This window comes from Paralichthys olivaceus, chromosome 21, assembly GCF_024713975.1.
Source record: "Paralichthys olivaceus isolate ysfri-2021 chromosome 21, ASM2471397v2, whole genome shotgun sequence".
NCBI lineage: Eukaryota > Metazoa > Chordata > Actinopteri > Pleuronectiformes > Paralichthyidae > Paralichthys > Paralichthys olivaceus.
Genome location: NC_091113.1, coordinates 2133398 through 2161380, shown reverse-complemented (window position 1 = coordinate 2161380; position 27983 = coordinate 2133398). Strand labels below are relative to the sequence as shown.

The window sequence follows — 27983 nt, the reverse complement described above, 5'->3', positions numbered from 1 at the left end:
ATAAAGATGCTGTTGCTAAGTTACCAGCTGTGAACGCTGCTCTCAGAACGGTCCCCACCTGAGCTTATGTTATACCTCCGCTCTGTTACACATGTATGTAAATTAGATCCTGTGAGCCCCGTTCCCAGCGGACGACAGTGGCCTCGCTGCTCGTCTTGAGGACGGGATCCAGTGTGGACATGTTCGGATTCTTCATTTCCTGACTCCCCCGCCCCCCCCCCCCCCCGCCCCCTGTTGACAATGAACATATCGCAAAACCATTTTTTTCCAGTCTGCACATGAGCAAGTTTAATGAACACAAATAAATAAGACGTGATGATAAGATTCAACATAAAAAAACAGCTCAGGTGGTTTGAACCAACAGACAAGAAGCGAGGGAGTAATTTCACATAGTCGTTATACTTCATTGTCAACATCAGAAAATTGTACAGAACCAACTTGAAGGAAAGTGCCACAGATTACAGGGGAGTACTACAAATTATTTGAAGTAAGAACTGTGCAAATCGCAAACTACACTGGTTTCTTTGGCCACCACTTAAAGAAATAATCTACACCTACATAAAATATAGCGCAGCTTGCATATTGAATCAGCAGGATGTCGATACCGTCACAGAATGTTCTAAAACAAAGTGCTCCGCTGAGGGTTTGTGTAGAGAAACGAAATTTAAACTGGTGACACGTTACCGAGTTTACCTAAAAAGTCCAGAGTACAGTTTTCAGGGCAGAGCCACTGACTATTGTAAACACATTCACAAACCCGGGAGAAAGTCCAGACCCAAGCATGTGGACCTTCTCTAGAGTTCATGTCTCTCTAGAAACATGAGAATCATTTAATGTATGTTGAACTAATGCAGAAAATCTCCCGTCCCTTCCCCAACACAAACTCAAGTGCTCTTTGAAAACCAGCTCTAATTGATGAGGGGGCATCACTTGTAAACTCAGCAGGGTCCTTGAGAGAGAGAGAGTGTAAATGTGAGCAGTCGGTGATGGTGCAGGGGTGATGAGATGGGGGAGACAAAGGAGGAGGCGGACAGCGAGAGAGAGGAGGAATGAAGATGAGGATCACTCTAAACCCTTTTCCATGTGAGCAACGAGTGGGATGAGAATGTTTGGAGAAAAACAAGCCTAAACATGTCGGAGATCGTGTTTGTCGTTTGAGATGGAGTTGGAAAGATATTTGCAGCAATAATCAACATTTTTCACCCTTTTAAAATTATATATAATATTCACATCTGGCCTGAAGTGCGTATAGTCTCGAGTATCATGGAGTTTCACGTATAAAAGTCGATCGTCTGCATATAGTCTCTTACTTTCTTTTCCACTCTGAACATGTTTTCATTCACAAATGAAGACAGTGGCAGTGGACACTCTGCCTCATGACACAGCCAAGACGAAAATATTTATTATAACTGTGTGAATGAAGCTAATTTAGCTGCGTAGAAAACTACTTCAAGTTTAATCTTCCTGATCATAAGATGTTTCCGTGTCTACATCATCTCTGGCAGTCGAGTGGTGAAATGAAGCTTATACATTTTTAAAAAGAATCTCTATTTGTAATAAATCCTCTCTTACATGATCAAATGATGAATGGACAAACAAATACTCAGTAAAATGCATATTTGCTCCTGAAATCCACTAGATCCAGATTCTTATTAGGGTTCTGTGCACTCATAAATATCAGTCCCCTAAATTTGTCTGATTTTTTTTCATCAAGAAACATGAATTATTCATTTATAAATCAAGAAAATGTTGAAAAACATCCAAAAGTTAAGTTTAAAGTTTGAATTTGCTTTAAAGAGACGTTTCAGCTCTTATCCAACCGGCTGCTTCACTTAATTAAAAACAGCCTCATACACCAGAAGTCAAGGTGAAGCTGACAAAGGCCGACTATAGGTTTCTCAATCCACACCAGCACATTTACCACCGGAGTGCATCGCCTCCATCATGAATCCGTGCAGGTTCATAATAAAGTGGCTTTCAAGGAAAAACTAGAGGATCACTGAAAACTGCCTCGTTTCATCATCGTCCGATTCCTCCACGTCTCACCAGGACATGAAGGTCAAGTGTTTCCCGTCCTCCTCTACCTGCACAGACGACATTGCCCCATGCAAACAGACAAGACGCCCCCGTCCTCTCCCGGTGGAGGTGAGCCAAACGCTGCCGTTACTGTCAGCGCCTCCTTGACAGATGCACGCTGTGAGTCACCGGAGAGGCCTGCTGCTGCTGCCGAGCCGCCGCTGCAAGAGCTGATTCAAGGCTTTGCTGCAAAGACGGATTCTTATTTGGCCGTGACACGTTTACAAATTACGCAGAGATTCATTTCAGCCACTTCTCTCCACGTTATATCTGTATTTAATCACAGCGCTGTTTGTCTTGCCAGAGAAATTCTGTCTGCTCTGCAGTTTGCGTTGTTTTAACATTGCTCTGATGTCAGGTAAACACTGAGGAGGCTTATGTGAAGGTCCTCTCCTCGCTGGTTGGGAAACTTGCCACCGGCAGAGAACAAACAAATCTGTCATTTCCATTTATTCTCTTCTTTTGTAACATAATGTTCTGAAAGAATCCAGCGCCCGGAAATATAAGTGTCATCTTTCTGTCTCGGGGGGAAAATCTGAAAGGTGTAATAATAAAAATCGTCCAGAAACAGGACGTCAGTCTGAAAAAGACACAATATGTTTACGTGTTTAAATATAAAAATAGCAAGTAGCAAAGTGTATTCTTGTTGTCAGCGTGTCGTGGCTTCCTCTCCGCCTCCTGATCTACTGAGAACTTCGGCGAATTCAATCCACCTGACCTCAAACCGCCATTTTTAACTATTCAAGTTGCCATAAACCGTTCATCGTTTAGAGCTGAAAATCCAGGTTTTAATTATCATCCGTAATATTTTAACCATCCAAAGTAGACTCAGCAGAAGCTACAAGACTGAAACGATGTTATGTCCTCCTGAAGAAACCACAAGTCCGTATGATATCGACCGCGTTTTTAGATAAACGTGTTTCATTTGCAATGTCAAAGAGAAGAACTACACTACCCACAATCCTCAGTTGTAATAGTGACGTCTCTGACTGTTTGAGCTCGACATTCCCATGGAAATGTTTATCACCATGCTAACCATGTGTATCGGATGGTTCCGTAGAGTCTGGAGAGGTGAAGATCACTACAAACACGGTTAAATTCAGGAAGAAGCAGTGGAAGTTGTTGAAAAGGAATTGTTCGCAATGGTTTATGGGATGCGTAGTTCCTTTAACCCTTTAAGTCATTATGTTCACAGTCTTGTACCTTTGCCCTTTTTTCATTTGCTCCAAATCAAATGTTTAAAGTCACGATTCATCTTGTAGCTGGTTCAAGACTCAGGAAAGGATTTTCTGATACGTCAATTGAGAAAATTTACTTCCAGAACCTCTACTGGATCTGACACAACACATTTCTACTCACTGCGGCAACTGTGAATAAAAGACGAGAGAAGAGCGGTGTGAAACAAACTGCAACACGTGATGAGTCATGCACGGTAACAGAACTGCCCTCTCAAAGTGATGCTCCACATAAAAGCCATATTTCACTGTGGGATTGAAACAACTGTTTTTGCTCTTTCACAGAAAAACGAGTCTCGTAAATCCGACTGAATTCACAAAAATGAGTCAACAACACATCAGAAAACACAGGATTAACTTCTGTGTAGCTCTTATTGATGAGGACTGATGCTGATTGGACGATTTGCAGAAGTGATTTACTGTTTTTCAGAGTTGGCGTCGTGTTTTTGTTAAACCGGCGTCGTGTGAGTTTGATTCGTCATATTTTCGTATTTGCTTTTGTTTTGCCATTGTGTTCTTTAATTTGCTGTTGTCGCACTTTGGGGGATTAGTCCATTTTTAAGAAGCAACGGTCAGCACTGTTGTCAGATGTGGCGAGTTGGCCGTCAGTGTTTTATTTCTTGTTTTGGATTGAGTAACAGTTCGTACACGTTGCCATACATTATTCTTTCGCATAAAAAAACCCTGGACGTCCGACATCGAGGGGAAAAAAAAATCCAGCTCAATCAAGTTATTATGACCATCAGACGATAAGGACTCTGAGAATCTGAGTCCAGTCCTGCGGATGAGTCAAGCTTTTCTTCCTCCAGACAGAGGAACCACAACAAACTCATGGACAAAAACAGGAACGTCCTCATTGCGACACACGGGGTCAGGCACGTTACGAGGAAGTGTTACTTCACGCTCCATAGAGGGTTAACGTTAAATGACACCAAAAACGTCCCGAGCACTTCCACAGGCTCAAGAAGAAGTGATCTCCTCCTGACCGTGTTTATTTTTTAACCTTTGCTCCATTTCGCAGCTTTGTGTGAAGCGACTGAGCAGCATTACTTCCTCATGGTTATTTGTTGAGCTGTCGTCTTTGGCCAAATCGAAGATCAATCTCTGGTTAATGTTGTCCATTGTTGAAGTGAAATCATGGGGCCATTCGTCGCTTCAGATCGGGGGAGGACACCAACCTCAGGTGCTCCGACAGCAGCGTTTCATCCAGTCAGTTCTCCCCACGACTACGGGTCAACGTTGGGGTAAAAATAAATAACTTGTGGGACAAAGACTGAGAGGGACGTCCTAGATGGAGCTCTCGTCAGGCTCCAGGTCCAGTTGTGTGTGTTTCCTCTGCTCCAGGATCCTGTTGAGCTCCTCTGTGAAGGAGTGGTAGAGCGGCGACATGCCCTCGTGGTCGGCCTGCCGCAGCAGCACATAGCTGTTCCCGTTCATCTTCCTCAGCACGCTGGGCAGAGTGGCCGACAGACCGTTGGCGTAGTCCATGTTGGGAAGTGGAGGTGGCATCGGAAGAGGAGGAGCCGGAGGAGGCGTTTTTGTCGGAGACATGTGGCCCTGACCTGGAACTATCTGGAGGAAACCATCGCCTATGTCCGCAAAGTTTGGCATCGAGATGGACTGACGAGCCTGGCGGCCGTTGCAGTGGCTGGAAATGGTTTTAAGTTCAAAATGGGAGCTCCTTTTTCTCTCGGAGGCGCCCAGGACCTGCAGCTCTTGCTCGGAAAACTTTCGGCCCCGGGAGGCCCGCCTGGTGCAGAAGCTCACATAGAGCAGCACCACGCTCAACACCAGGCAAAGCCCTCCGAGCACCGCCACCAGGGAGATGTACACGGCCTCCATGTGTCTGTAGGTCTGGAACGCAGGTCCTGGAGGCAGCGGGGCGGGAGGCGAGGGCAGGGGCTGCTCGGTGGGGCCGCTGGCGGAGAAAACTGTTGGGCTGGAAACTGTGGTGGGGTTGGTGGTGGCTGTGGGCTCCACGGGGTAGTACAGGTCTGTGTGCACCTGGACCGTGTAAAGATAAACCAGCACTGAGACCGAGTTCTCCACGGCAAAGCAGCGATAGGAGCCGCTCTGCTGGGCACGAGCGCCGATTATGAGGAGGCCGTCTGTGCCGATGCGGTAGCCCGAATTCAGGTCGTACCCCTGGAGATCTCTGCCATTCAGAGTCCAGCGTGGCGCCGCCAGGTTGGAGCGTAATTCACACTGTAGTAGCACGTCGTCACCCGACATCACAGAACGCCGCCGATGGACCACTGAGCGACAGAAACAGAGCACAGGCAAAAAGAGATTAGACGGAGCAGAGACGGCAGGATGACAGAAATGCAGCGGGACAGACAGATGGATTGAGCAAGACGTCGGGTCGCAAAGGTTCCGATTTCAAAGTGCAGGTGAGCAACCTGTGCGGCTCAACCCACCACCATCGCTTTCCATTCCATTTCATAAGCCTCTTTAAACGTGGCGAGCCCTGCAATGCAGCCGGCACGACCGCCTGACCTCCAGCAGCAGAGGAACTGATTAGAATGTGAGCGCTGGGACCTGGGGGATGGGGAGGGAACGCACACCCAGTGGAATCTCTTAATAGCTGCTAAGTGCTGGAGTTTTCAGGAAGAGAAAAGAGAGGTGTGTGCTGGACGTCTTTCACCCCATAATCTGTGTGAGTGTGTGTGTGTGTGTGTGTGTGTGTGGGAGAGAGAGAGACACACGAAGAGAGGGAGGCAGGCAAACTCACCAAGGACACTGAGCGGCAGGTGAGAATAAAGAATTAAAAGCAGATTGTATGAAGAGCGGCGTGTGCGTGTTGTAACATACCGTTTCCTAAATTCTCTCTGCAGCCTCTGATCCCCCGCAGAATATCCTGAGTTATGTTTGACCTGAAATAAGATGATTTAAAAAAAAATCAGTCACTCTTCTAGAAAAATGAGTATTTAAACATCATTTCACCAGAAACACAGACAAGACGCGTGTTCATGCGACGCAGCAACATGAGACAGAAGCTGCTGAATTCAAGGTTCACAAAGCTGCGTGGTGTTGTTTTAAAAATACAACATTTCTTTTATCGAGATTTCCTGGTGAAAGCCACCTTGACTGCACCTTCACACGACCCCAGAGCTGTCAGAAACCATGAGACCATGTGAAAACCATCACTTAATGAGGCCAACGCAGCCAGATTACACAATCCTCCAGCGCATCTACACTCAGAGGAAAAGAAACACAAAGTTTCTGCGGCGGCAATCATTTTCACAGGGAATGACCACATCTTGCAGTTTTAGATCCACTGTGCCTGCAGGAGGTTCCAGGCAGAGGGAAGAGTATATTAAAAAGTGGTTTTCTTAACCCAGTGCAGTGCAGAATAATTTACTCTCTCTCCATATTTCTCCAGACTGATAACAAAAAATAATGTCACAGTTTTAGAATCAAGTGGCCATTTGTATATATGCACTCTACAAACCAGGATAACAGAAGGTTTCCCATTAACGTTCTCCGACTGTGCTGCTGCCTCAGACGCTCCAAAACAAATCCACAGGAGAGGCCGATCTGTCCGCTGCGGTAATGGAGATTAAGATGTCTGCTGCTCATTCATGCAGAGTGAATGAAGAGGGGCACAAACAGCCCCCAGTGCAAGACGGAGCCAACGTGTGTGAGTGTGAGGGAGACGGAGTATTTGTTTGGTAAGATGAATGAATCCCAACACTTCCAGCGTCCTCAGGTCAAACAGGACACGACGAAAAACACTTTACAAGATGCAAAGTCTAAGAATTAACATTTTAATCGAATTGTTTTTTCCAGTGGTTTTAATTTGACAGGATTCGGGTTCTATCCAGTGGAGGAAGAACTCCAACATTTTATTTTAGTAAAACTACACATAAATTGACAAATTAACTTTTCTACTTGACTAAAAGTAAGTAATACATTATTTATCTAGACTCAGAACTTTAATTTCCATAAAGTACACGATTAATTATACACCTGCCTGTACACATACGTCACAAGTGTAAAGTTGTAAACTTGTTTCGGGGAAATAACTTCGAAATGATGGTCGGCTAATGTACTTAAATTATAAATTAACTGTAAATTAGGAAACAGTTTAAAGCTCTTATACTTAAAGTGTTAACTCAGTTTAATTTCTATGATTGAAGATATGAAACAAGTCAGAATGAGCTTCTCTAATTTTTTTGTGGGTTACTCATTTGAAATTCAAACCGTCCCACTCCAGATGAAGCTCCCGCTGAGCTGCGAGGAGCTGATGAGACAAATTGAGGTCGACTACATTGTCTCAGACCTGCTTTCATAAAGAGTCGGAAGCGAAAGTAAAGTGTATGAATAATTAATAAGACTCCAGGATTTCTTTTGGGCCCCGAAGGAAGAAGTAAACATGGACTAAAAAGGTTGGGTTATGCAAAAATGAACACTGTCAAAATTATTCATCTCTGTTTGGAGGTTGTTTATTTTGAAAGAGGCTGATTATAATTACAATAATAATAATAACTGAGCTAAACATTAGCAACACCATTTTATAGGTAACAGGTAATGTGACCTTTGACCTTTAACAATCTCTCTAACTCAAGTATAATTGCATTTATAACACAGTTTGTGTGTTCGCTTCGTTACTGGAGAATGTGCACGTTGGTGTCCACCTCACCTCTGTGCACGTGAAGATATTTCTACGCACGCCCTCCCGTCCCAGCCGCAGAACGGGTCTCTGGCGAACACGCAGTCATAACAGGAAGTGTATCTCCCACAGGCTGACATCGGTACCTGCACGACTCCAGAGTGTGAGCCCACGTAGATGCTCCGCTGCGTAACAAAGAAAATAACACTTACAACAGGTAACATACATTTATACCTAATAACCTAAAACAGCTTGATCTACTATGATATCGGCCATTGAAACCCTTGTTAGTTTAGCGTACGTGAAAACATACCTGAGCTGTGGATATGACCAAGCTCTCTACGGGCTGAGGTTTGTCAAACAGTTGCAGCTCTTCTATGATGTGCACATCTCCGTTGATGTCCACAGCTCTGTGCAACCAGCCGTCATCTGCAGGTGAAGACACAACCTCGTCAAACAACAAACACTCAGATAGGATCAATTCATTCACTGGTTTTTGAGGTGTTGGACTCACCAGTTCCCAAAAACAGGACGGTATAAATGCTTCCATCCAGTGCCGGCTCCCTGTGCACGACTATCTTGACATAGTTGACGCTCCTCTTGAACAAGAGGGGGCGCACTCCCACTGGGTGCACCTGGCCGGCCATGAGTGGATGCCTTCTGGCGAAGGTGAGGACATTGTCTGGGAGATCACGAGACGAGTTGATGCCCTGGGACCGGTGCACATCTGTCATACACTGAGAAAAAAGAGAAAGACAGAAATGATCCGTGTTCTTCGTTTGAACAGGGGAAAGAGAGGAGAGGTTTAACTTTACACTCACAGATCCAGGTCTCGGCTCCGGCACCTTCCCCGTGTACTCCCTCCACTTTGAGTCCTGCACCTCCATGTACGGCCCCTCGAAAACCTTGTGCACTTCTGAGAAGGCGTACTGGCAGATCGCAGAGGCCTTGATATTCTTCCTGAAAGACAATACCCCACCCGGAGGACACGCTCAGGATTAACGATTCAAAGATGAATAAACACTGAGGTTATTGTCTGAGGAGCAACAGCCACCGGGATCGAATTTCAAACAGATCGTCAGTGACCACTGACGCTGAGAGGCCTCTGAACACTGCGGGTGTTGAGGTTTTGTTTTTCACAATCACATTTTGCTCTTGGATTTGATCATTTATCTGTCTTGTATGGACACGTCAGAGTGGAGGTGTGTAATTCTCCCTCTTTATCTCCAGTGGCTCTTCCCATCATCCTCTCCAGAGGGACGTATTTGTTCGGCAGACTTCTCTCAGAGCTGAAATAACCCCTCCACTCCCCGTGAGTCAGAAATGAAACTGCCCCATTTTCGTGGTTTTTTCGTGGAGCAAAGATTCGTCTGTCAACATAACAGCAGCATGAGTCGCGAGTCGGCAGCCAGGTGACCCTTAATCTTATGCCTTGAAGGTAAGATTAGTAACGAGGGGGAAATGTGTGCGTCACATTCTTATGTCCATTGTGAGCCCACCTCAGCCTTCAAAGGCATTCAAGTGAGGAAAGTGAGGTCGATGTGAAACCAGAATCTGTCTTTAAATCTGGGGAGCGGTGTCGCCCGGGGGGTTTACTCATTCATGCACACCCACACTAATGCACGGTGATGACTGGCACTCACACAGGTGTGTGTTTTTAAAAGGGAATCCAACGTATAGAAAGGCAAGATGAGGCGGAGGGAGAGAGAGAGAGAGAAAGTGGAAGTGGAAGAAAGAAACATGAGGTTGGAGACACGGCTGCTGCAGTGAACAGGAGCATCGAATATCGAAGAAATGAGAAAAAAACAAGAAGAAACAGAGTGTTATGGCCTCGTTGCTGCGGAGACGGCTACATCAGAATCTAAACACCCTTGGGACAGTTTTATGCAGCATGACTCTGCACATCAGCATAAACACACACTCTCATCGCAGCCGTCGTCCTCCTCCGACTGCAGCTCGGCTCACTCAATAACAACTCACCTAGAATTTGAAGTAATGATTTTAATTCACTATTAATCTTTTTATTGCTTGTGCACAACAAGCACTGAGAGCTTAAAGGTTCAGGTCTGCATGTTGGGCTCGGGCCCGGACACAAAAAACAGAACTCCATACAGGTTCAGCAACCAGAGACGTCTCGACTTCATCGCTCTATAAAATCAGAATTTAATGTTGTGTCTTACCACTCAAGGCCAAAGACGCCATAGAAAATGCTGCTCTGAGCGTCCCGACCCTGCAGCACAAACACACTGCGCAGGATATTGAGGTGCAGCTCGTATTCCGGGACCGAACAAACCATTCTGGCCTTGAGGAACGAGGTCCACTTCCTCTGTAGGGTCCGCTGGCCCCCCCAGTCAGTCTGCAGACACAGGAAACAGCGGAGGGAAGAAATCAATGGATGCCAAGATCAAGTCACTCGCTTGAGATGATATATTCTGGCATTTACACTTTCCAACCACACAAATTCCGCCCACTCGTTCATCATATATACGTCAATAGCAAGTAATCTGATTGTAATAAAAAGTGACACACATACGTCTACACACCGATAGAGTCAAATCATGATTTACTCCTAATTATACTCAGAGGAGGTAGAGAGAAAGGTAGAGAGAAAGGTTGAGTCTTATGTAAGTGGAGCTGAAACTTCTAACTCTGACTCTTGCACATTTGCTCTAATTGCATTTCTGTAGCCATGGGAGGCGAAGCTGCAGGAAATCTCTCTCTAAAAGAGTAATTTAGCACACCTCGTTTTAAAGTGAGGGAATTATAGAGCGTCCTCTGTCTTTGTTTACGTCTTCCGCAGAGATCTGTCGTTCATCAAATCGCTCTGCCTGCCTCGGCCTCCCACACAAAAAGACAAAGCAGCTTAAAATCGTCATTACACAGAAGTATCTAAAACTAAAATGTCGGCGTCAGGAGCACTTCCATCGAAAATACCAACTGAATTAGCAGAATGAGAGAGAAACAAAGGGAAGGAAGGGACTGCAGACGAATGCATCAACTTTCACAGAACACAGTCTCCAGAGAGCCGGCCGTGAGATGGATGCTACAGAGAGAACATCAGAAAAGATTCCTACGGTTCCAGGTTATTATTGTGGAAAGAGCTGAAGGGATCTGATGGATCACAATCTACGTCAATCACAGCCGGGTCATCGGGTGATCGTACAGATCTGTAGATAAATTATCCCTGGAGGAGGAGATGGTGCTGTTGTTTAACGTGATGCTGGTTTTTGAAGTTATAATATAGAAAATAATAAATTGGCTCTTTTTTCTGTGTTCATTGACAAACGGAACTAAATATAAAACGTCTAAAATGGCACAGACTTCTGTCTGTGTCACTGAAAAACACTCTGTGAAAATAGGTTGCGATGGCAGAGAAAGTCGGAGACGAGCAGAGAAGAGGGGGAGGACGACTAGTTAGGCAGCTCAAAAATGGCACGTCGTCAGTGGTTTCCAGAGGCGACTGCCAGGGGGCGTCACCGTGGGCAGATCTGCCTCCAACCAGCCTGGGGTCTGGCTGCAAACGAGGGCTGAGCCGGAGAGCAGCTCGACATCTGCATGCGACGCTGTGGCCTAATTCAGACTGAGTTATTAGACTCTCCAGTGCCCCGACAACTCCACAGAGCTGATGAAGAGAGGAGGCCAGACCTTATTTCCAGAAACGACTTCTTTTAGATACGGGGACTATAACTTGAACATGACGCGTTGGGTGGATGTGATTTTAAAGTTCAACAAATTCATTAATTATCTCGTGGCCTGCAGCTGTTTTTTACCCTTTGTGGTGAAAAAAAAGGGCATCATGGAACATGGCTGCACGAAGGGAATGTTTATGTTTATATAAAGATAACAGATCTTGGTGGGAGGGATTCTCCAGATGATTCATTCTTGAAGCTGATTAGTCGCTGTGACACAGAAGGGGCGTGTTAAGCTACGCTCCGTCTACCTGCCGAGAACTGAATGCTAACGTGAAGGTGCACAGTGTAAGTGGTATCTACAGCGTTTGTGCTGAGTATTGCCTGTCTGCTGAGGATGGTAAAAAGTTTATCAATGTTTTAATGTGCTGCCAACTTGGGCGGGATTCCTGCAAAAAAATTGTATTTCACACATATATATATATATATCGTGCAGAATTATTCCCTCAGTGTGTCAGATTAAAGTTACAGAAACAAACTAGAAACCACTTCCGAGCAGGTTTTAAGATGATGACCCTCAATTTGTTGCACAAGACAAACGAGCTACTTGCAGAAAACCCTCTGAGTTACGCACCGTGTTACATAATTGCGATGTCATGTCCGAACAAGCGCCGTTGTCACTTTTACGACTCACTTTACGTTAAAGTCACAGCTGCAATTACAAGGTCAGACTAAGTGTAATTTATATTTCATTTTAATCAAGTCTGAACTGGATGGAGTCAGATTGAGGTGAAGCTGCAGGAGAAACATGCAGAGTCTGAACTTCTTCCACTCAAACAAGAATCCAAACACCGAGAATGAATTGATTAGAGTTCTTGTAGAAAACTCAAATTGGTATTGACGAATAAATCAATGTCTAGCAGAACATGTCTCCGTGCGATAAATGGGAATATATAATATCGATAGATGAAGCCGGAGATGTTATATATATTCCTATCTCGTAAAAGGGGCTATAAATTGCAGTGGAACAGCTCCAGGAGAAGCTTGGATACAAGAAATTAAATCATAAATCTGTGGAATTATCATCTCCAGCTGGTCTGAAACAGAAAAACACAGCCAGTTACCTGCCAGAATCATTGTCCACCGGTCCTGGCAGCGTAACTCACTCTGATTGGCCGTTAACGCCAACATCCGATCAAATCTCGTTTCCTGCGAGTTCCTTTCACAATCTCACAAAAGGTGTTTAATGTGAAATCCTTATTTCTGAACATAAAAAAAAACTGAGAGAGTAGTTTCAGCACAGCAGCAAACTGTGATCTGACGTAATTACACCGGCATGAGAAAGATAAAAGAAACGGCAGGGAGCAGGAAAGAGAGGAAGACGGACCTCGAGGAACGGGCGCTGTCTGGACCGGAGATGCTGATCGCAAGTGAAATGAGGTGAGAGGGAAAAAGAGGAGGAGGAGGAGGAGGGGAGGAAGAGGGTGAGATGGCAATAAAAGGGGGGGGGGGGCTGCCATTAGAGGTGGAGGTTGTTGGGCTTGTAGTTTGCCTGGCAACAGTGGCGACAGAAAGAGAAGAAACCAATAGAGACGACCTTCTGCTGGTTCATACGAGCAGGACGGCAGCTGAAAGCAGAAAATCTCCATCTACACTTTTAACTCTCTGAGCCCATTAACGTTCGCTCGGTTCCTCGCTCTGACCTTGCAGACTCGGGCGACCCTGGACACCTTGGTCTGGCTCGGGTAGGCAACCTGCTCCTGGCTTCTCTCCGTGAAGAAGAAGTAAATCTTGTCGTCGTCCCCGATGGAGCTGTTGACACTCTCCTTAAGTAGCACCGAGCCCACAAAGTCCGCCTCTGCCCACACACACACACACACACACACACACACACACACACAGATCCACATACTCAGACCAGACCTATGAGCAGCCGGCACAGTGTCTCCTTGGAAACTAAAGATGGTGATTTACAGTTACAGCTGCAATGCAGTGCAAAGTTTTTTTTTTACACGGTATTTATTGAGTTTCAGTTGTAAAAGCTAAACACTGTAGTTAAAAACAGACAAAATGTCCATGAGGTTTGGTGTGAGGCTACATAAACCAGTGACAGACTGCGGTGAGTTGTCGTCCATTTAACAGCTGTACTTACCCAGAAGCCACCGGGTCGGGGCCTCCTCGGTCCTGAGCGTGGGGAAGGGGAAGTTCCTGCGCACGTCTGGAGAGCTGCGAAACTCGTACTGAGAGGCCGTGAACATCTCTCCGTCTGACAGGCAGATAAGAAAAGCTTTCTTAGTGTGAATGAATCCTGCAGACCCCCCCCCCCCCAGTACAGTCTGTCTCTAGGCGGACCTCATCCGTGTTAGTGGATGGGACGTGGACCAAGCTAATAAGATGGTGTCTGTTCTTGAGGCAGTTCTCATCACACCGACGGATGTTCGAGTGTTTCTGAAAAGTTTAATCAGGTGTTCGATGCTATAAAAACATTGTGGATCGTCATGATTGACAGTTTGTGTCTGACTCTCGATTAGTGAAGTTGAGAGAATGAAACTGAGGCTTTCGCAGTTTTAACAAAATCTTCACGTCCAAATTTCAATTTGTCCAATTTTTTTGGGGGGTTTATGAGCAAAACGAATGCGGAGAAATTAGTTGAAATAAGCAAAAACTTTGGCTTTGATTAAAACAGTGTCAGCATGATACAGCGCCTTTCATCAACCTCTTCACTGTTGACGCCTGCGCTGCTTCGACAACACCCACAGCGTTTTAAAGGCAAATGAGGGAAGCGTACCCAGGAGGAGGCCAGTGTATCCCTTTGCCGGGTCGTAGGGACACCGGTCCCTGCCGTCCTCAAAGCCCGAGGAGAAGCCGAAGCGCTCTGCGTCCTAACAGAGAGAGCAGGGACAGCCGGTAAATAAATCATTTCATTCAAATTCCGCTCATGAGCGAGCTTAAATCAAATCACAAGAGCTTCTTACTATATAAGCGCAGAGAGGTCTGAAGGCGTTTGTTCCGCAGGCGTAGAGGTGAGTCTCGTTGTATCGCTGCAGGAAGCGGATGTGATTGAAACACTCCGTCTGCAGAGGACGGAGAAAAAAACAAGTTATTTCTGGCTCAACAAAAACACCAAGAGAACAGTTACCTGCAAACCCACTTCACGTGGAATTGAATTGAATGTGCTACGCTCAAGCTCCGGTTCAGTTGCTCGGAGTAGCAGGAGGATTAAGAAGCAACTGAAGGGATCACACGTGTTTCACTTATGTTAATGATGATAATATTAATAAGAGTGTTGGGCTGCAGTCTCATACCTGATTGTCTCTTCCTTTGTTCAGACACTGCTTCTTCTGTTCAGGGGATGCATCCCAATCAATCTGCACACAACAGGGGGTAGCGAGGGGGGGGGGGGGGGGTCAGGTAGCTCAATAAATAGAAATAAATAGATCTCTGGATGTGTGTGGAAAAACAGGAAGCCAGAGAAGAAGGACAACACATTCAAACCTCCGGCTGCGTCACAGAGTTGTGCCTCTCCTCACTGAAGCCTGCTGCATTTAATCCCATATCCATAAAATTGCAGGCGCACAATGGGATTTGCTCAATCTGCTTACAGCTATTAGTTTGTCGTCCTTCGATCATTTTGAAACGGGGTTTGCTCATTTCTTTGAGGGGAATTGTGGCTCGCTGCGGCGTGTCTGCACTCACTGTGAGGTTTCCAGGTGTGGCGATGTTGGAGGTGTTGAGCGCGTACAAAGCTCCTCTGCCTCCCACGTACAGCCGCCCGGCCTCCTCCTCCAGCAGGAGGGTGCTGTAGTTCTGGGAAGAGCCATTGAAGCGAACGCTGCCCAACAGACCTGCAGAAGTACGACACACATTATGACAAAGGTTTCATCTTTGCATCGACTAAAACTGCCTGAACAACCCTGCATTTTGTTGTGGCGTTCATCTAGTGTGTTATTTAGGTGTTTTGTGAATGTGAAGTTCTGCAAATACCCATAATGCAAATTTACAGGTCTGACACACCCCCTAAGCAACGCCCGGTAAAGCGAGAGCGGAGGCTGACATTTCCTACACGTGCTGGAAGTGGGTGATGGATCTCAACAAAGTCTTTACCAGCCGGCCATCAGAGGAGTAATCAGATATTTTACTAGAATTGTTTTGAATGAATGAACTTTTAAATCAAGGAGATAAGAAGATAAATCTATGATGAAAATAATTTGTGGTTCTGGGTCTAATCTGCCTCCGTTTCCTGGGTTTTGTATTTTCTTGCCATTCCCCTGATTTCCAATTAGAAATGTTGGTATCAGCGCCAAAACTCCAAAAACTCTTTAATTAAAAACTCAACAGTGTTTAACAATACACAGCTTTTATATTATTATTATTATTATTATACATTATATATGTATGGTTTGTGCACATTTCTGTGTATGTAAATATATATATATATATATATATATATATCATACAGCAGACTTGCAAACAATAGCTAGAAGCTTTTCTCTTCATTTTACACATCCAGTGTCCACACACCTCAAAACAGCAAGCGTGACGAGATGGGGGAGAAACTCGACCACAGATGGGGGTGGTGTGTGTGTGTGTGTGTGTGTGTGTTGTGTGTGTGTGGGTGGGGGTGGGGGTGGGGGGGGGGGGGGGTGGGGGGGGGGGGGGTGTATGTGGGTCTCGGGGTGATTGCTGAGAGGAGTGTTGAGACAGAAAGTGGGGACGGGGGCACGGGGAGGCAAAAAATTCAGGGCATTCAGCAGGAATTGTGCCCCAGTACTGCCAGAGCACATCAGTGGTGCTGCCACATCATCATCATCTTCATCATCATCACTGCTGTGTGTGTGTGTGTGTGTGTGTGTGTGTGTGTGGGGGGGGGGGTGCTCACACAGTAATTGGGCCAAATTAAGGTTAAATCTGTGTCTCTCATTTAGAATTTGTCGTATTGTTTCGGTCAATCCTTTGTCCTTGGTTGAGACAACACAACACAAACACAACACGAAACCACCGGTGCACTAAATGTGGACGCAGCCGCTCAGGAATGGGGTCAGGCTGCTCTGCTGCTGCTGTGAGACAGTGAAGAGGAGCGTCAGGGGTTTTTTTTTTTTTTGTGGGTATAGATTTCCCTCCGAGGAAGAGATGAAAAGTTAAATGTCTGATTAAACGAACGCGACAGAAAGAAGAAGAAGAAACCCACACACGTGGAGAGAACAGCTGTCATTACAGAACCGAATAACTGAAGGTATCAACAGCGAAGCACCTTCATCTCCACACATCCTTCCTCTTCCTCCATCTTTCACTGATGACAGTACGTTCCAGTTGCCAGTAATAAGACAACCTATATTTGTCGCCTGGCAGATTGATTTGCTGTTGTGTGACAGCCCGCAGGCCTGTCGCTGTGAATCTGTTCTCCTGTTCGTTGTTGTTCTGACGGAGCGAGGAGAACAGCCAGAGGTTCGCTAAGTGAGGAAATATATAGATGATTGACCTGCATGTTATTTTCCATTTTATACTCCAGGGTTCGTTAATGACAGCAGAACATATTGAATTAAATCCGGGTCAGAGAAGTTACACGTCCTCTATAAATGAGCGACAATAACAGATCGATCCAATTATTCTAATTTTTGAAATTATGTGATTTAAAAAGATTAAAACAAAAAAAGCCTTTAAACCATATCATACATTTATTCTCACAGGGTGAATAATTCTTCCCATGACTAGTAAAGTGATTCTATGTGACTGGTTTAGTTCCCTTTTAATTCAGGAACCACACACACACACGTGACAGCGAGTTTTATCTTCACGCAACACAACAAGACGCTGAAAACAGTTTAGAGGAGTTTCCCCCCCGACATCACGTGGAGGACGTTGTCTTCCCCACATGACGTGCTGCTCGTCTGACTGTCACACGGAGGTGATGACAGCGCCGCAGGAGCTCCTGGACGCTCAGAGGACCAGAGACTGAGGCTGAGGTCTCCCTGTCCGCCCACCTTCCTTCCTCCATCACCGACAAGCCACATGACTACAGGCAATTATTAGTTATTATCATATATATATATTTATAACCCCTCGTTGAGGAAACCCTCAGGTAAGGTTTAAAATAAAAATCAACTCTGCACTTTTTAAGTCAATCAATTGTTCGTCCAGGTTTTGAGAGTTTCTCCAGGTTCTTCAGTTTCCTCCCACAATCCAAGAACAAGCACAGATTAAACAGAAACTCTAGAATCCCTGTAGGTGTGACTGCTCGTCTCCTAGAGCTGCTTTTCAGAGAGGAGCTGAAGTCTGCATATTTTCCAGAGGTATGCGAGAACCCAGAAGTCTGAGTCAGTTGCTCTTCATTTTCCGGAACTTTTCCTTTTGCCAGAATTTCCAGAAAATGTCAGAGGAAGAATACAGCAGGAGAAATGTCAGCGAGCGAGAGGGCGTGTTGGTGATTCGATGTGACACTGGAAGAATTAAAATAGACGAGGAGATTCCAGAGCTTTCGGTGATAAGGGCCGACGCCGGTGTGGATGTGACGCAAAAACAAACACTGAAGCTGGTGGATGTTTAAACTCGAGAGATAAAGTTAGTTCTAATTTGAATGAAGGCGGCCGATGTGTGGAAACTGTGTGTTGGTTTACGGCTTTAATGAAACGCACAGACAGTCGTCCTCGGTCAGATCTGAGTGAGCAATGAGCTTCTCCTCTGAAGCACAAAGGTCAGGATGCGCTGGGGGGGGGGGGGGGGGGGTCGGTTCATGCAGCAGAGCAGCCTCTCGACACAGAGCTTCTATCAAAATACTGCAGTAACCTTCATATCCGTCATCAATACACTGAAATATTCGATACATTTTCCTTAAACGGGCACAGTTTAATTTGAAGATGACACACGTGAACCACACGTGAACCACACGTGAACCACACGTGAAACACCGTCCCTGTGAGCACACTTCACGATCTACCGAAGAAGAGTTATGCAAACACAATAAAGGGCTCAAGGCTGCGACGAGACTCGCTGCTTGTGACTCATCTGTGACCAAAGCGCCTTGGTCTTCTATCTTATAAAAATAGTGGTTGCGTGACGTAACACGCACGGTGCTGATGAGAAGGACGGCGGTGACGAACACAATGTCCCCGGCCCCGAGGCAGCAGGACGGCCTCGCTGTCAGACCCGGCACAATGTGAGGGTGTAGGGAGACAGGAAGAGTACAGTAAGTTTCAAAATAAAACAGGAAATTATATGTATCCCCAAAACACACACAAGGAAAACAAGGTCAACGTCCATAAACACGATGAATCCAGTAAAAGATGCACAAAACTAGAAGTAGAGAAACAGAAGTTCTGTTTCCTTTTTACACACACACACACACACACACACTGTACCTTGTGCTTTGAAACAAAATCAATGAGGAAAGTCAACAGAGCGTGAAGTGTGTCAGAGGCTGATTTTTGTTTACAGTTGTCCACCTGTGTGTGTGTGTGTGTGTGTGTGTGTGTGTGTGTGTGTGTGTGTGTGTGTGTACAGTGGAAAAAATGGCAGATGTTTCTGACACATGTCTCTTATCTTAACCATCGTTAGCACTTATCTAACCCTCACTTTAAATTTAACCTGAATCCTCATCTGAACCTGAACTAAAAACATGTCTTAAAATCTAATGATTCACATTATGGGGACTTGCTTTTTGTCCCCATAAGGACAGAGACAGATTTAGGTCCCCACAAAAGATCTGAGTGTTGTGTGTGTTGTGTGTTGTGTGTGTTGTGTGTGTTCTCCCCACAGTGACTATGTCTCAACGCTGAGCCGTCACAGGTGGTGTGTCCAGAATGTGCCCAAACATATTTGTAATCCTCCATGTGGGGTCCAAGTTAGAGAGTAAATCCACTGTGTGTTTGAGCATGTGACTGACACACACACACACACAAACACACACGCTCACACACACACAGATTTGGGAACAAATGCTGGAAGGAAAGCCTGACTTAACTTCTTTGAACAGTGTAAGAACTGTCAGCTGTTGTCAACTCTGTCCACATTATATAAGCATCTCTTCATTTCTCTACCCGAGAGTCGGTGAACGTGACTCTGTGTTATGTAAGAAATAACGCACAACTGTGTGTCCTGCTGAAGCACAATAGAAGACAAAGTGCAGTATATGAAGCCGAGCGGCGTCTCCTCAGATATTCTGGTCTATTACCGCTCGTACTTCGAGGTGTCAATGGAGGATCTGAGCTGGTAACGGACATCCAGTCAATCACCGGGCGGACACATGTGAGAAGTCAGATATGAACTTCGGAAAAAATGTCCCGAAATTGGGTTCTGGCATCGATTTAGCATCAGAGGCACAAAAAACCAAAGTCTAAGAATCCAAAACACTTCGTAGGACTCGTGTCACCAATAAGATTCTGTCGGCGCCTGCACATCAGCGCTGTCACAGGGGAACAGGATCAGATCGTCACGGGTGTCTTCGCAGATTTAAGGGTCCGAAGCGTGAAACGTCGCCACAGAGGAAAAACAAACAACGCCGTGACACAGCTGAGTCACAGATTAAACGGCTTCAGTCAAAGCGGCTGAGGTCAAGTTGATAATGTGAGTAAATAATCAATGTTTTCTGTGTTCAACACGCTGGAGGTGCAGCTGCTCGGCCGATCGGCTCAGACAACAACAGACTGAACGGTGACTCGTTGAACCGGGTGAAAAACACTCTTCGTGCACATGAAAAGGCAAAGTTACAACACGAAAACCTCACGAGCGACTTACAGGGCATCAATATTTCACAACTGCATTACTTCAGGTCTGGTGGCCGAGAAAACCAAAACAGGCAAACATCAGAGTTCAGAACATGGTCAAACATTGACAACAATGAAATCTGCTGAAGCTGCAGATGTGGCTGAATGACAACTTCCTCTATTAACCGATAAATGGGAGTAAAAACTGTCTCCTGCATTTTCTTTCCAAGTGAGCGTCTTCGTCTTCTATGTCTGTGACTCGCCCACATCAGTTTCAAACACAGATGACTGAGGTGAGACGCAGAAGAGAAACAAGAGCTGATTCGTCTTCCTGCTGCTTTGACTTCTGTCTGCGTTATCAGATTTTCTGGCCTCTTGGCCGCAGAGACATCGCTGAGTCGATATCGGGAGCATGCTAGCAAACAGCTGCCTGTTTCCACATCCGTCACAGCATTGATTCATTCTGTCCGTCCGACAAATATAAAACCAGGACGAGAATGATTTCCATACAGAAGTGCGCCTCGTGTCATTTCCTCTTTTATCAACCTGAGCTCCCTCTGATGCAGCGCGTCCTTGCACTCCCACTTATGCGGGCCGTCTGTAAAGCGTAAGGTAAATTAACAAGCGCCCCCCCCCCCCCAAAGCTGAGAGACACAACATCAATCCTTCCACAAAGTCTCCCGTAGGTGGCGACACCCACATACGACATTATTTCCATATAAAGCATCGTACACCCAGGCGGACGTATGAACCCCACTGGGTGACATGTGTTTCTGCAGGGAAAGTGACAGTGGCGTCCAAATATCACCCCCCCCCCCACCCTCTCTTTTGCTCAGACACACATTGAGACAGATGAGACGCATGCTGACACACGTGCACATCCTGCACACTCACATGCACTGACACGCTTCCCCTGGTGGTTAGAAAGTAGGTCAAGGACAAGTTTGTACGAGGGCAAAGAGAAAAGTAAAATCTCGGATGAGGCTGCAGCAGAGAAAGTGGAGAGCAGGGGTGGAATGATTTATGATCGGAGGCTGGATCGCAGTCGGAGGTGAGTAAATAAATAGCCGGAGACGATTTAGAGGTTTCAGAATCGAGACCGGATGCTCTTACAAACTTCCTTTCATTCGACTGTTCAGAGTTTATGATTACTGGATGAATCAATGGCACTGAATTTAACACTTCGCTGCCTGAGAGGAGCCGTTCTCCAGATAAGGTTTGTGAAATTAATGGACATACACGTCTGACAGATTGTGGTTCAGATCCGTCCGGTATCTCACTCTCAACAGCTCTTATGAGGCGGCCCCGTTCCTCCACCCGTCCTCTAATAATACTCGTCCTCTGGGGACCGAGGAGGAGAGGAGACAGACGGACTGGAGGTATAAGAGCTGGTGCCGGAGTTCCCTTACTTGCTGCAGCTGTAGCGGTCGCCTCTGCCGCAGTGATGTGGAGCGAGGAGAGGGGGGGGTCGGGCGAAGGTGAGCTGGTGTGCAGAGGTGCTGATTGTATGTGTGTGTGTGTGTGTGTGAAAACCCAGTGTCCCAAAACACACGTGTTCAGCAGTATTTTCTGCACGGACACTGATCAGGTGCGCTGTGCTCAGGTCCTCTTCCTATAAAGGCCTCTCGTCTTTTGTTTCATTAGAAGTGTTTGCTGAGCCGTGTGATCTAGGACAGGGCTTGAGAGAGACGATTAATAACTCGGAGCATAAAGGAGCTGTCTACGGGGCCAACTTCAAAATCTGTGCCACTTCTTTAGTGGGGGGGAGGAGGAGGAGGAGGAGGAGGAGGAAGAGGCTGCAGCAGCATCAAATAAGGACAGCGAGGTGAGGGCTTAGTCACGTGTTTGCATGGATGCATCTAAAATTGGGGTTTTTAACAGTCAACGACTTGTAAGTACAGTTCCCATAATGCTTTGGGGTGTAAAGGATAAGTCCAATGTTGCCATGGATTCTGTGAGACACACTGTTATTAACCAAGTTGTTTTTAGATCCTGTTTTCAGTGTCACTGGATTATTATGATGCTGAATAAAACCTGAAAATATTTTCAGGCAAATCCTTGACTATTATTTTTCAACAATGTCTGATAAATGATTAAATCCTTGGACAGACAATCCATCTGAAACTACAATAACATAGCTAATTATATTCACTTAACACAGCATCCCCGCCTCCTGGCCGAGAGGATATGTCTCTGCCCCCCCCCCCCCCCTCTCACCTTTGGAGAAGACAGTTGTCCTGGGAGTGACGTCCAGGTCCAGAGACGGGCTGAAGGGGAAGGCCCAGAGCCTGGCGAGGAGCAGCGGGAGCAGCAGCAGGAGCAGGACGGGTTGGGCTGATCTCTGCTCTCCCATGTTTACCGCACACGACCAGGTCCAATCAGCTGCTTGTACGCAAAGTGTGATGAGTGCGTGTCCTGAGGTCGATTTTCCTCCGGCTGAGACGAGTCTGTGCATAAAAACAGGAAACATCAGCGCGCAGTAAAAACTCAAACTCAAAAAAAGTAGCAGAAAACGCTGCTTCACGTTCTGCTCAGTGTTCAGGTTCGTTATTTTAATGATGTTTCCTCAGACTGTCTGTTGCTGCAGCTCCTCTTTTCAGTCTCTGTCTCAAACACTTGGTTTTAGCTCCTCGCTGGTGTTTCAACTTTACAAAAAAAACACTCGAGACACGAGAGGAAAGAAACAGTGATAACATCGTATGTCTCCTTCGATGTTTTTTACTTTGGTCGAAAGCACCTTTAACTCTCAGAGATACAAGACGCATTGACTCTAACTCTCGGGTCCCTGGTGTTTGATAAGTGATGTCATCAGATGTTCCATGAACAATGAACTCAGGTGAAGAGACGCACTGTGTGAACTCGAAGACAGGAGCAGGAAATGACCTGCTGATATGCACGATCGCTCTCTGACGACAACAACCAATTAGCCAAAGTGAAGGAGCAAGTTGCCGTTACATAAAAGACCACTTAAAAAGTTCTGGGAGTTAAATAACGCGCCCCAGTGATGTGATATTACAACACACGAGTTCCTCTCTTAATTAACAGTGTGCACAGTGGAGCAGCATGATGGGTAATCTGGAGATTAGGCCCAGTGCCATCCGTACGCTCTCCACCTGGCAGCCCGCTCTCCGGCTCCGTCACTGATCAAAGGGTCAGCAGTGCGATTCCCGCTCCTCGCCGCGGCGACACCAGAGAAAAACCAGTTTAATCTCCACAGCTGCGGCTGCTAATCACTCACCAGCGTGAAGCACAATGAGGCTAATGACCCTCCGTTAGCAGGTTGGCTGAAACCTGCCTATAGGATGAGGATGAGGAGTTGACGCAGGGTTTCAAATATCTTACGTCTCCGTTGTCTGCAAACACCCAAACAACGAGGTCTTCATTCAGGAAACTGTTTTCAAACTAAAACTCGTTCACATGAGTGTCTAGGCTCCGTTTCAGTTTGAATCCCTGTGTAGTTCTCAGGTGAGAGAAATTAAATAAGAATTCTTAGATCGAAGCCGAATACAATAGAAAACAAAACAAAAAAATAATATATCTGAGAATATCAGAGTCTATATTCAGCCGATTAGGACTAAACCCACAATGTGAAGCAGAAATCTGACAGAGAGGAGTTCTCTCTTTCAGATATTTATGATATTCTGGTCACACAACTGTCGTCAGAAAGAGGAAGCGCTTTGAACAATGATACTTTCAATCAGTGCTGGATCAAAGCCAGCACTGCATTTTGTTTCTCACAAGGCCGAGGAGGGTTCATGCACGACAAGGTGAAGGAAAGTTCATGGAGTGGAAAGACAATTCAAATTTCCACGACACATACTAACACGCCTGAAAACATGGATCACGTGACCTCTAACATACATGTGCGTGGTGGTGTGAACAGCTGTGAGCAAAGACAACAGGGACCCAGGAAAGGCGACGTCGTGACCGAAAAGAGCCGATCAGCCAGCGGCCGTGAGTGTTTACATCATCGTCTCCGAACATCTGAGTTCCTGCCCGTCCAGACTAAAACGCAGCCTCGCAGTTTACAAACTAAAACAGCAGCAGCAGCGTTTCCGAACTGTGTTAGCGGCTCTGAAGCTCTGGAGTTGTGTGGATGCCAGACGTCTCCTGGAGGAGCTGAAGCGTTTCAAACTTAAATGCAGAAGCATGACTGTAGCTTCAGCTTCACGCTGGTGAGAAGGTGTGACCTCATCAGCTGCTGCCCTCACAGCAAACACGCCATTGTCTCGACACATCTGCATATGCGTTGTGTGCGCTGCTCCACGAGAGCTGGCGTTGACAGCGCGGTGTCGCCTCGCTGACGAAAGCATGGAAACTCCAGGAGGGAAAAGTAAACACATCTGCCTCGACACGGGCACGACGACGGCGAGTGTGTCACGCATGAGAGGAGACGAGAGGAATCGAACAAAGCAGCGGGCGGTGACCGAAACACCTTTCACTTTGCTATTTGTTTATTCCTGTTTATTGATCCGCAGCGTTGGGCCGGAGACACGTCTACTGGGACATTTGAACCCAGTTCCAGTGATGGTCTCTGCTCGCTGGTGCTCATCAAACAGAACCCTGATGAAGACGAGGTTTGCAGAATGTGATGAAGCTGTTTTCCGAGCATCTGTCAGGGACGGAAGGAACCATATGCTAAACACCCAGTCTGACATTTCTGCAGAAAGATCAATAAATTAAAAGTTGTCTGCATTTTAATACATTCTAATAAAGTTAAGAACACGGAGGACTCCACAGAGTCTCTGCAGAAGTGGAGGATGTTTCCCCTCGTGAACTCAGATTTGGGTTCTTTGGACAAACGCTGAATTTTAACGCAATGATCTCATCATCTTCGTCTTTTCCTGAATGTATCATGAGTTGGAGGCGGGCGTTACCACGGAGCTGTCAACCAGCTCACCTCAGAACTAACAATCGTTCACACCTACGAGCATTTAACCTGCGTGTCTTTGGACTGTGGGAGGGGGGGTCCCCGGAGAAAACCCACGCAGGCAAACTCAGGTTCCAGAGGCTCGTTGCTGAGGTGACAAGGTCACCCGCTGCACCACTGTGCCGCCCAAGTTATGATGCACTGGGAAATTGGTTTTGTTGTTAAAGTCAGAAGGTTTTTCTCCATTAAACGAAGATTTACCCTGAATTCAAAAATAGATCTTGGAAAATAAGAGTTGTTGTGATTCAATCTAAACTTGTGATTAAATCAGTTGTGATGTTCTGCTCAGTAGAATTCTTCACAAAGATTCTCAGAATGGGAAGTCGGCGATGAACACAGTAGAGCTGTGACAACATTGTTTGTTTTAAGCTGGGGACACAAACTTGAGCGTCTGATGTCAGATGGTAGTGATGAGGCTACTCGCACACGTTTTCCCAGGTTTGGTTCAGTCATGTGTCAGTCATGTCGTCTGTGGTTCGTCACAAACAGAGACTCAAAGTTCAGAGCATGATAAAAATCCTCCAGACGTCCGTACAGTTCCAGGAGCTCCAGCAGAGGCAGGTTTGTCGTGTTTACTGTAGCTCCGAGCTCGTCGTCGCTTTACGGCTCATTGATTTCATGATCTTGGTTCTCGGCCCGATCGGGCTGGTTCCACACAGAAGCAAATATGTTCAGTTCCTTCTGTTTACTTTCCACATCCTGAATCCTCTCGCCAAACGCCTGGAGGAGTTTCACAAATCATTCATCACATGCAGACGAGTTTTGTTCTTGCAGAGATGGAACATGCGAAGTGATATCTTCTCCCGGTTGCACTTCCTTGTGAAGTCAGTCATTTCTGCCTCAAAACACAGAAACATCCACTGGGCTGCATTAAATTGCTGTTGTGATAGACGATGATCTTCTGGAATATGATGATGCATTGCTGCAGATAAAACCGACCGACGATATCCAACGTAGTTTAAATGAGCTCGTCTACAGAGACATCGTCCACATCAGTGAAATGCAACGCACACATTAATGCAGCAGAAACATGAATCCACAAACATCTGACGGAATAATCAATCATTTGACTGCACGATGAGAACTTTTCCTTCTCATCATTAAAATACATACTGCTGATATTTACACACTTCTACTTGCAGAGGAGCATTTTCTAAGTGTGGAAGAAGTATTTGTACAGAAGTACATTAAAAACACATGAAACCTCCTTCACCAACTTCCTCTGATGCAAAGGAGTCGATGAAAACCTTCTGATCAGATCTTGTTCGTGAAGAAGAATCTGAGACACAACCTGAAACGTAACGTCACAGATCTGGAGAGAGCAACCAAGTATCTGCGGAGTCTCTGCTCCAGAATGTCACTGGGACGAACAAGGTGTGTTTAAGTAATTACACCGTTTGTTAAGAGTCCGCACACGTGCGCTGTGGATGCGTAAAACACGCGCACCTGTGCGACCTGGACCGGACTGCAGCACCGAGAGGGAGAGAGAGGGGGAGAGAGAGAGAGGAGGCTCAGCACTGCACACCGTGTGTGTGTCCGTGTGTGTGTGTGAGAGTGTGTGTTTCTCACCTTCAGTCAGAACAGACACATGTGCGCAGGAGAAAGTGAGAGAATGTTGCAGCGGAGGGAGAGAAACGGGGAGAGCGCGTGAAAAGACGAGAGACACTCACCTGCGTGTTTTCTGGAGTCCGCGAGATAAATCCTCGTCCTCGTGAAGCTGCTGTAACACTGCTGCTGCTGCGGCTGCCCAGTGCGCGCGCACACACACACACATACACACACACACCACCTCTCTCTCTCTATCTCTCTCTCTATCTCTCTCTCTCTCTTTCAGACTTTTTTTGGCCAGTGGCGGATCTAGGATTGTTCTACATGGTGGGGGGGGGGGGCACACAGCCAGTTCCATGTCCACCTGGCACGTGCACACATCAGCCTGAGCCCTGCCCTTTTTCTGGGGTGCTTTTTTTTTTTTTAAAGTAGAATATTAGACTCCTATTTGTCGGCAGCTTACAAACAAATATATTGATTGAATAAATACAAATGTAAACGTCGGGTCCAGGGTTTGGACTCTGTCGAGTTCCGAATCTGTTGCTGACCTGCGGAGTAATGCCTCAGTGCAGTGGCGCTGCTACGGGGGGCCAGGAGGGGCCACCTCGATACTGTGACCGTGTGCAGTAGAATAGGAACTACAGGTGACTGCATGTCATCACAATCGCCACCTTCACATGCAATGTGTGCAAAAGAAAATTAAAATGCAGTAATTTGCATACATTTTCTAATTGGCACTGCAGGTGAACAGGATAAAAACAGAACGAAAGCATATCAACACAGAACTGATCATTTTGAAATATTACAAATACAACACATTTAAAGGATAACTCGTGAATTCTAATAAAAATAAAATAAATTCCCAAAAAATACATCGTGCAAAAACATGTGTGTTCTGTCGCAGATGTAGAGATTAAACGAGACTGCCATCTCCTGGTGGCTCCTTCTAACACACGTCTTTCCTCCGGTTTCTCTGATTTCATTTCATAAATAAGTTTTCAATTAGTGAGATATTTATCATTTATTAAAGCAAAGGTTTTGTACGATGTGTTTTATATTGATTTGCACTAAAACTAACAATGGATTCATTTCAAATCACAAGTTTAACATCTGTTTACGATGATTAGAATCGTGAAGCTGGTGGTGAGTGGATGTGGAGCTGAAGTACCTGCATCCAAAAGGTTTTCTAAGAACTGAAACATCCTGAGTGTCAGTGTAATAAACCAAGATATATAGTAAAAGACCTCATCATCA

The 27983-nt window shown here is 45.9% G+C and overlaps 1 protein-coding gene across 3 annotated transcripts; it reads right to left on the bottom strand.

Moving 5' to 3' along the window:
• Positions 1-260: 260 nt before the first annotated feature.
• On the bottom strand, positions 261-27007 carry sema4gb (sema domain, immunoglobulin domain (Ig), transmembrane domain (TM) and short cytoplasmic domain, (semaphorin) 4Gb). Of its 3 annotated transcripts, none has more exons than XM_069517307.1 (15): positions 26852-27007; positions 22469-22698; positions 15249-15397; positions 14858-14920; positions 14528-14626; positions 14341-14434; positions 13705-13818; positions 13256-13410; positions 10104-10279; positions 8745-8883; positions 8438-8660; positions 8237-8352; positions 7954-8108; positions 6123-6184; positions 261-5566 (listed from the first exon to the last, which is right to left on the bottom strand). In XM_069517307.1, the coding sequence occupies exons 1-15, from the start codon at positions 26953-26955 to the stop codon at positions 4599-4601; spliced, it is 2847 nt and encodes a 948-aa protein (XP_069373408.1). In that variant the 5' UTR covers positions 26956-27007; the 3' UTR covers positions 261-4598. The 3 variants fall into 3 exon arrangements, with proteins under 3 accessions (XP_069373408.1, XP_069373410.1, XP_069373409.1); XM_069517309.1 differs by lacking the exon at positions 26852-27007 and adding an exon at positions 26751-26841; XM_069517308.1 differs by lacking the exon at positions 26852-27007 and adding an exon at positions 26473-26561.
• Between the last annotated feature and the right edge of the window lie 976 nt (positions 27008-27983).

What these genes read in the sequence shown, in the direction of transcription:
- sema4gb (XM_069517307.1), bottom strand. Translation starts at nt 26,955, where the DNA reads ATGTGTGTGTGTGTGCGCGCGCACTGGGCAGCCGCAGCAGCAGCAGTG. An exon ending in GGCGTCTTTGGCCTTGAGTG is followed by an intron (nt 8,884 to 10,103) that starts GTAAGACACAAC and finishes ATTGTCTTTCAG; the next exon opens with GAAGAATATCAAGGCCTCTG. An exon ending in CGTCCTGTTTTTGGGAACTG is followed by an intron (nt 8,353 to 8,437) that starts GTGAGTCCAACA and finishes CTTCACCTGCAG; the next exon opens with ATGACGGCTGGTTGCACAGA.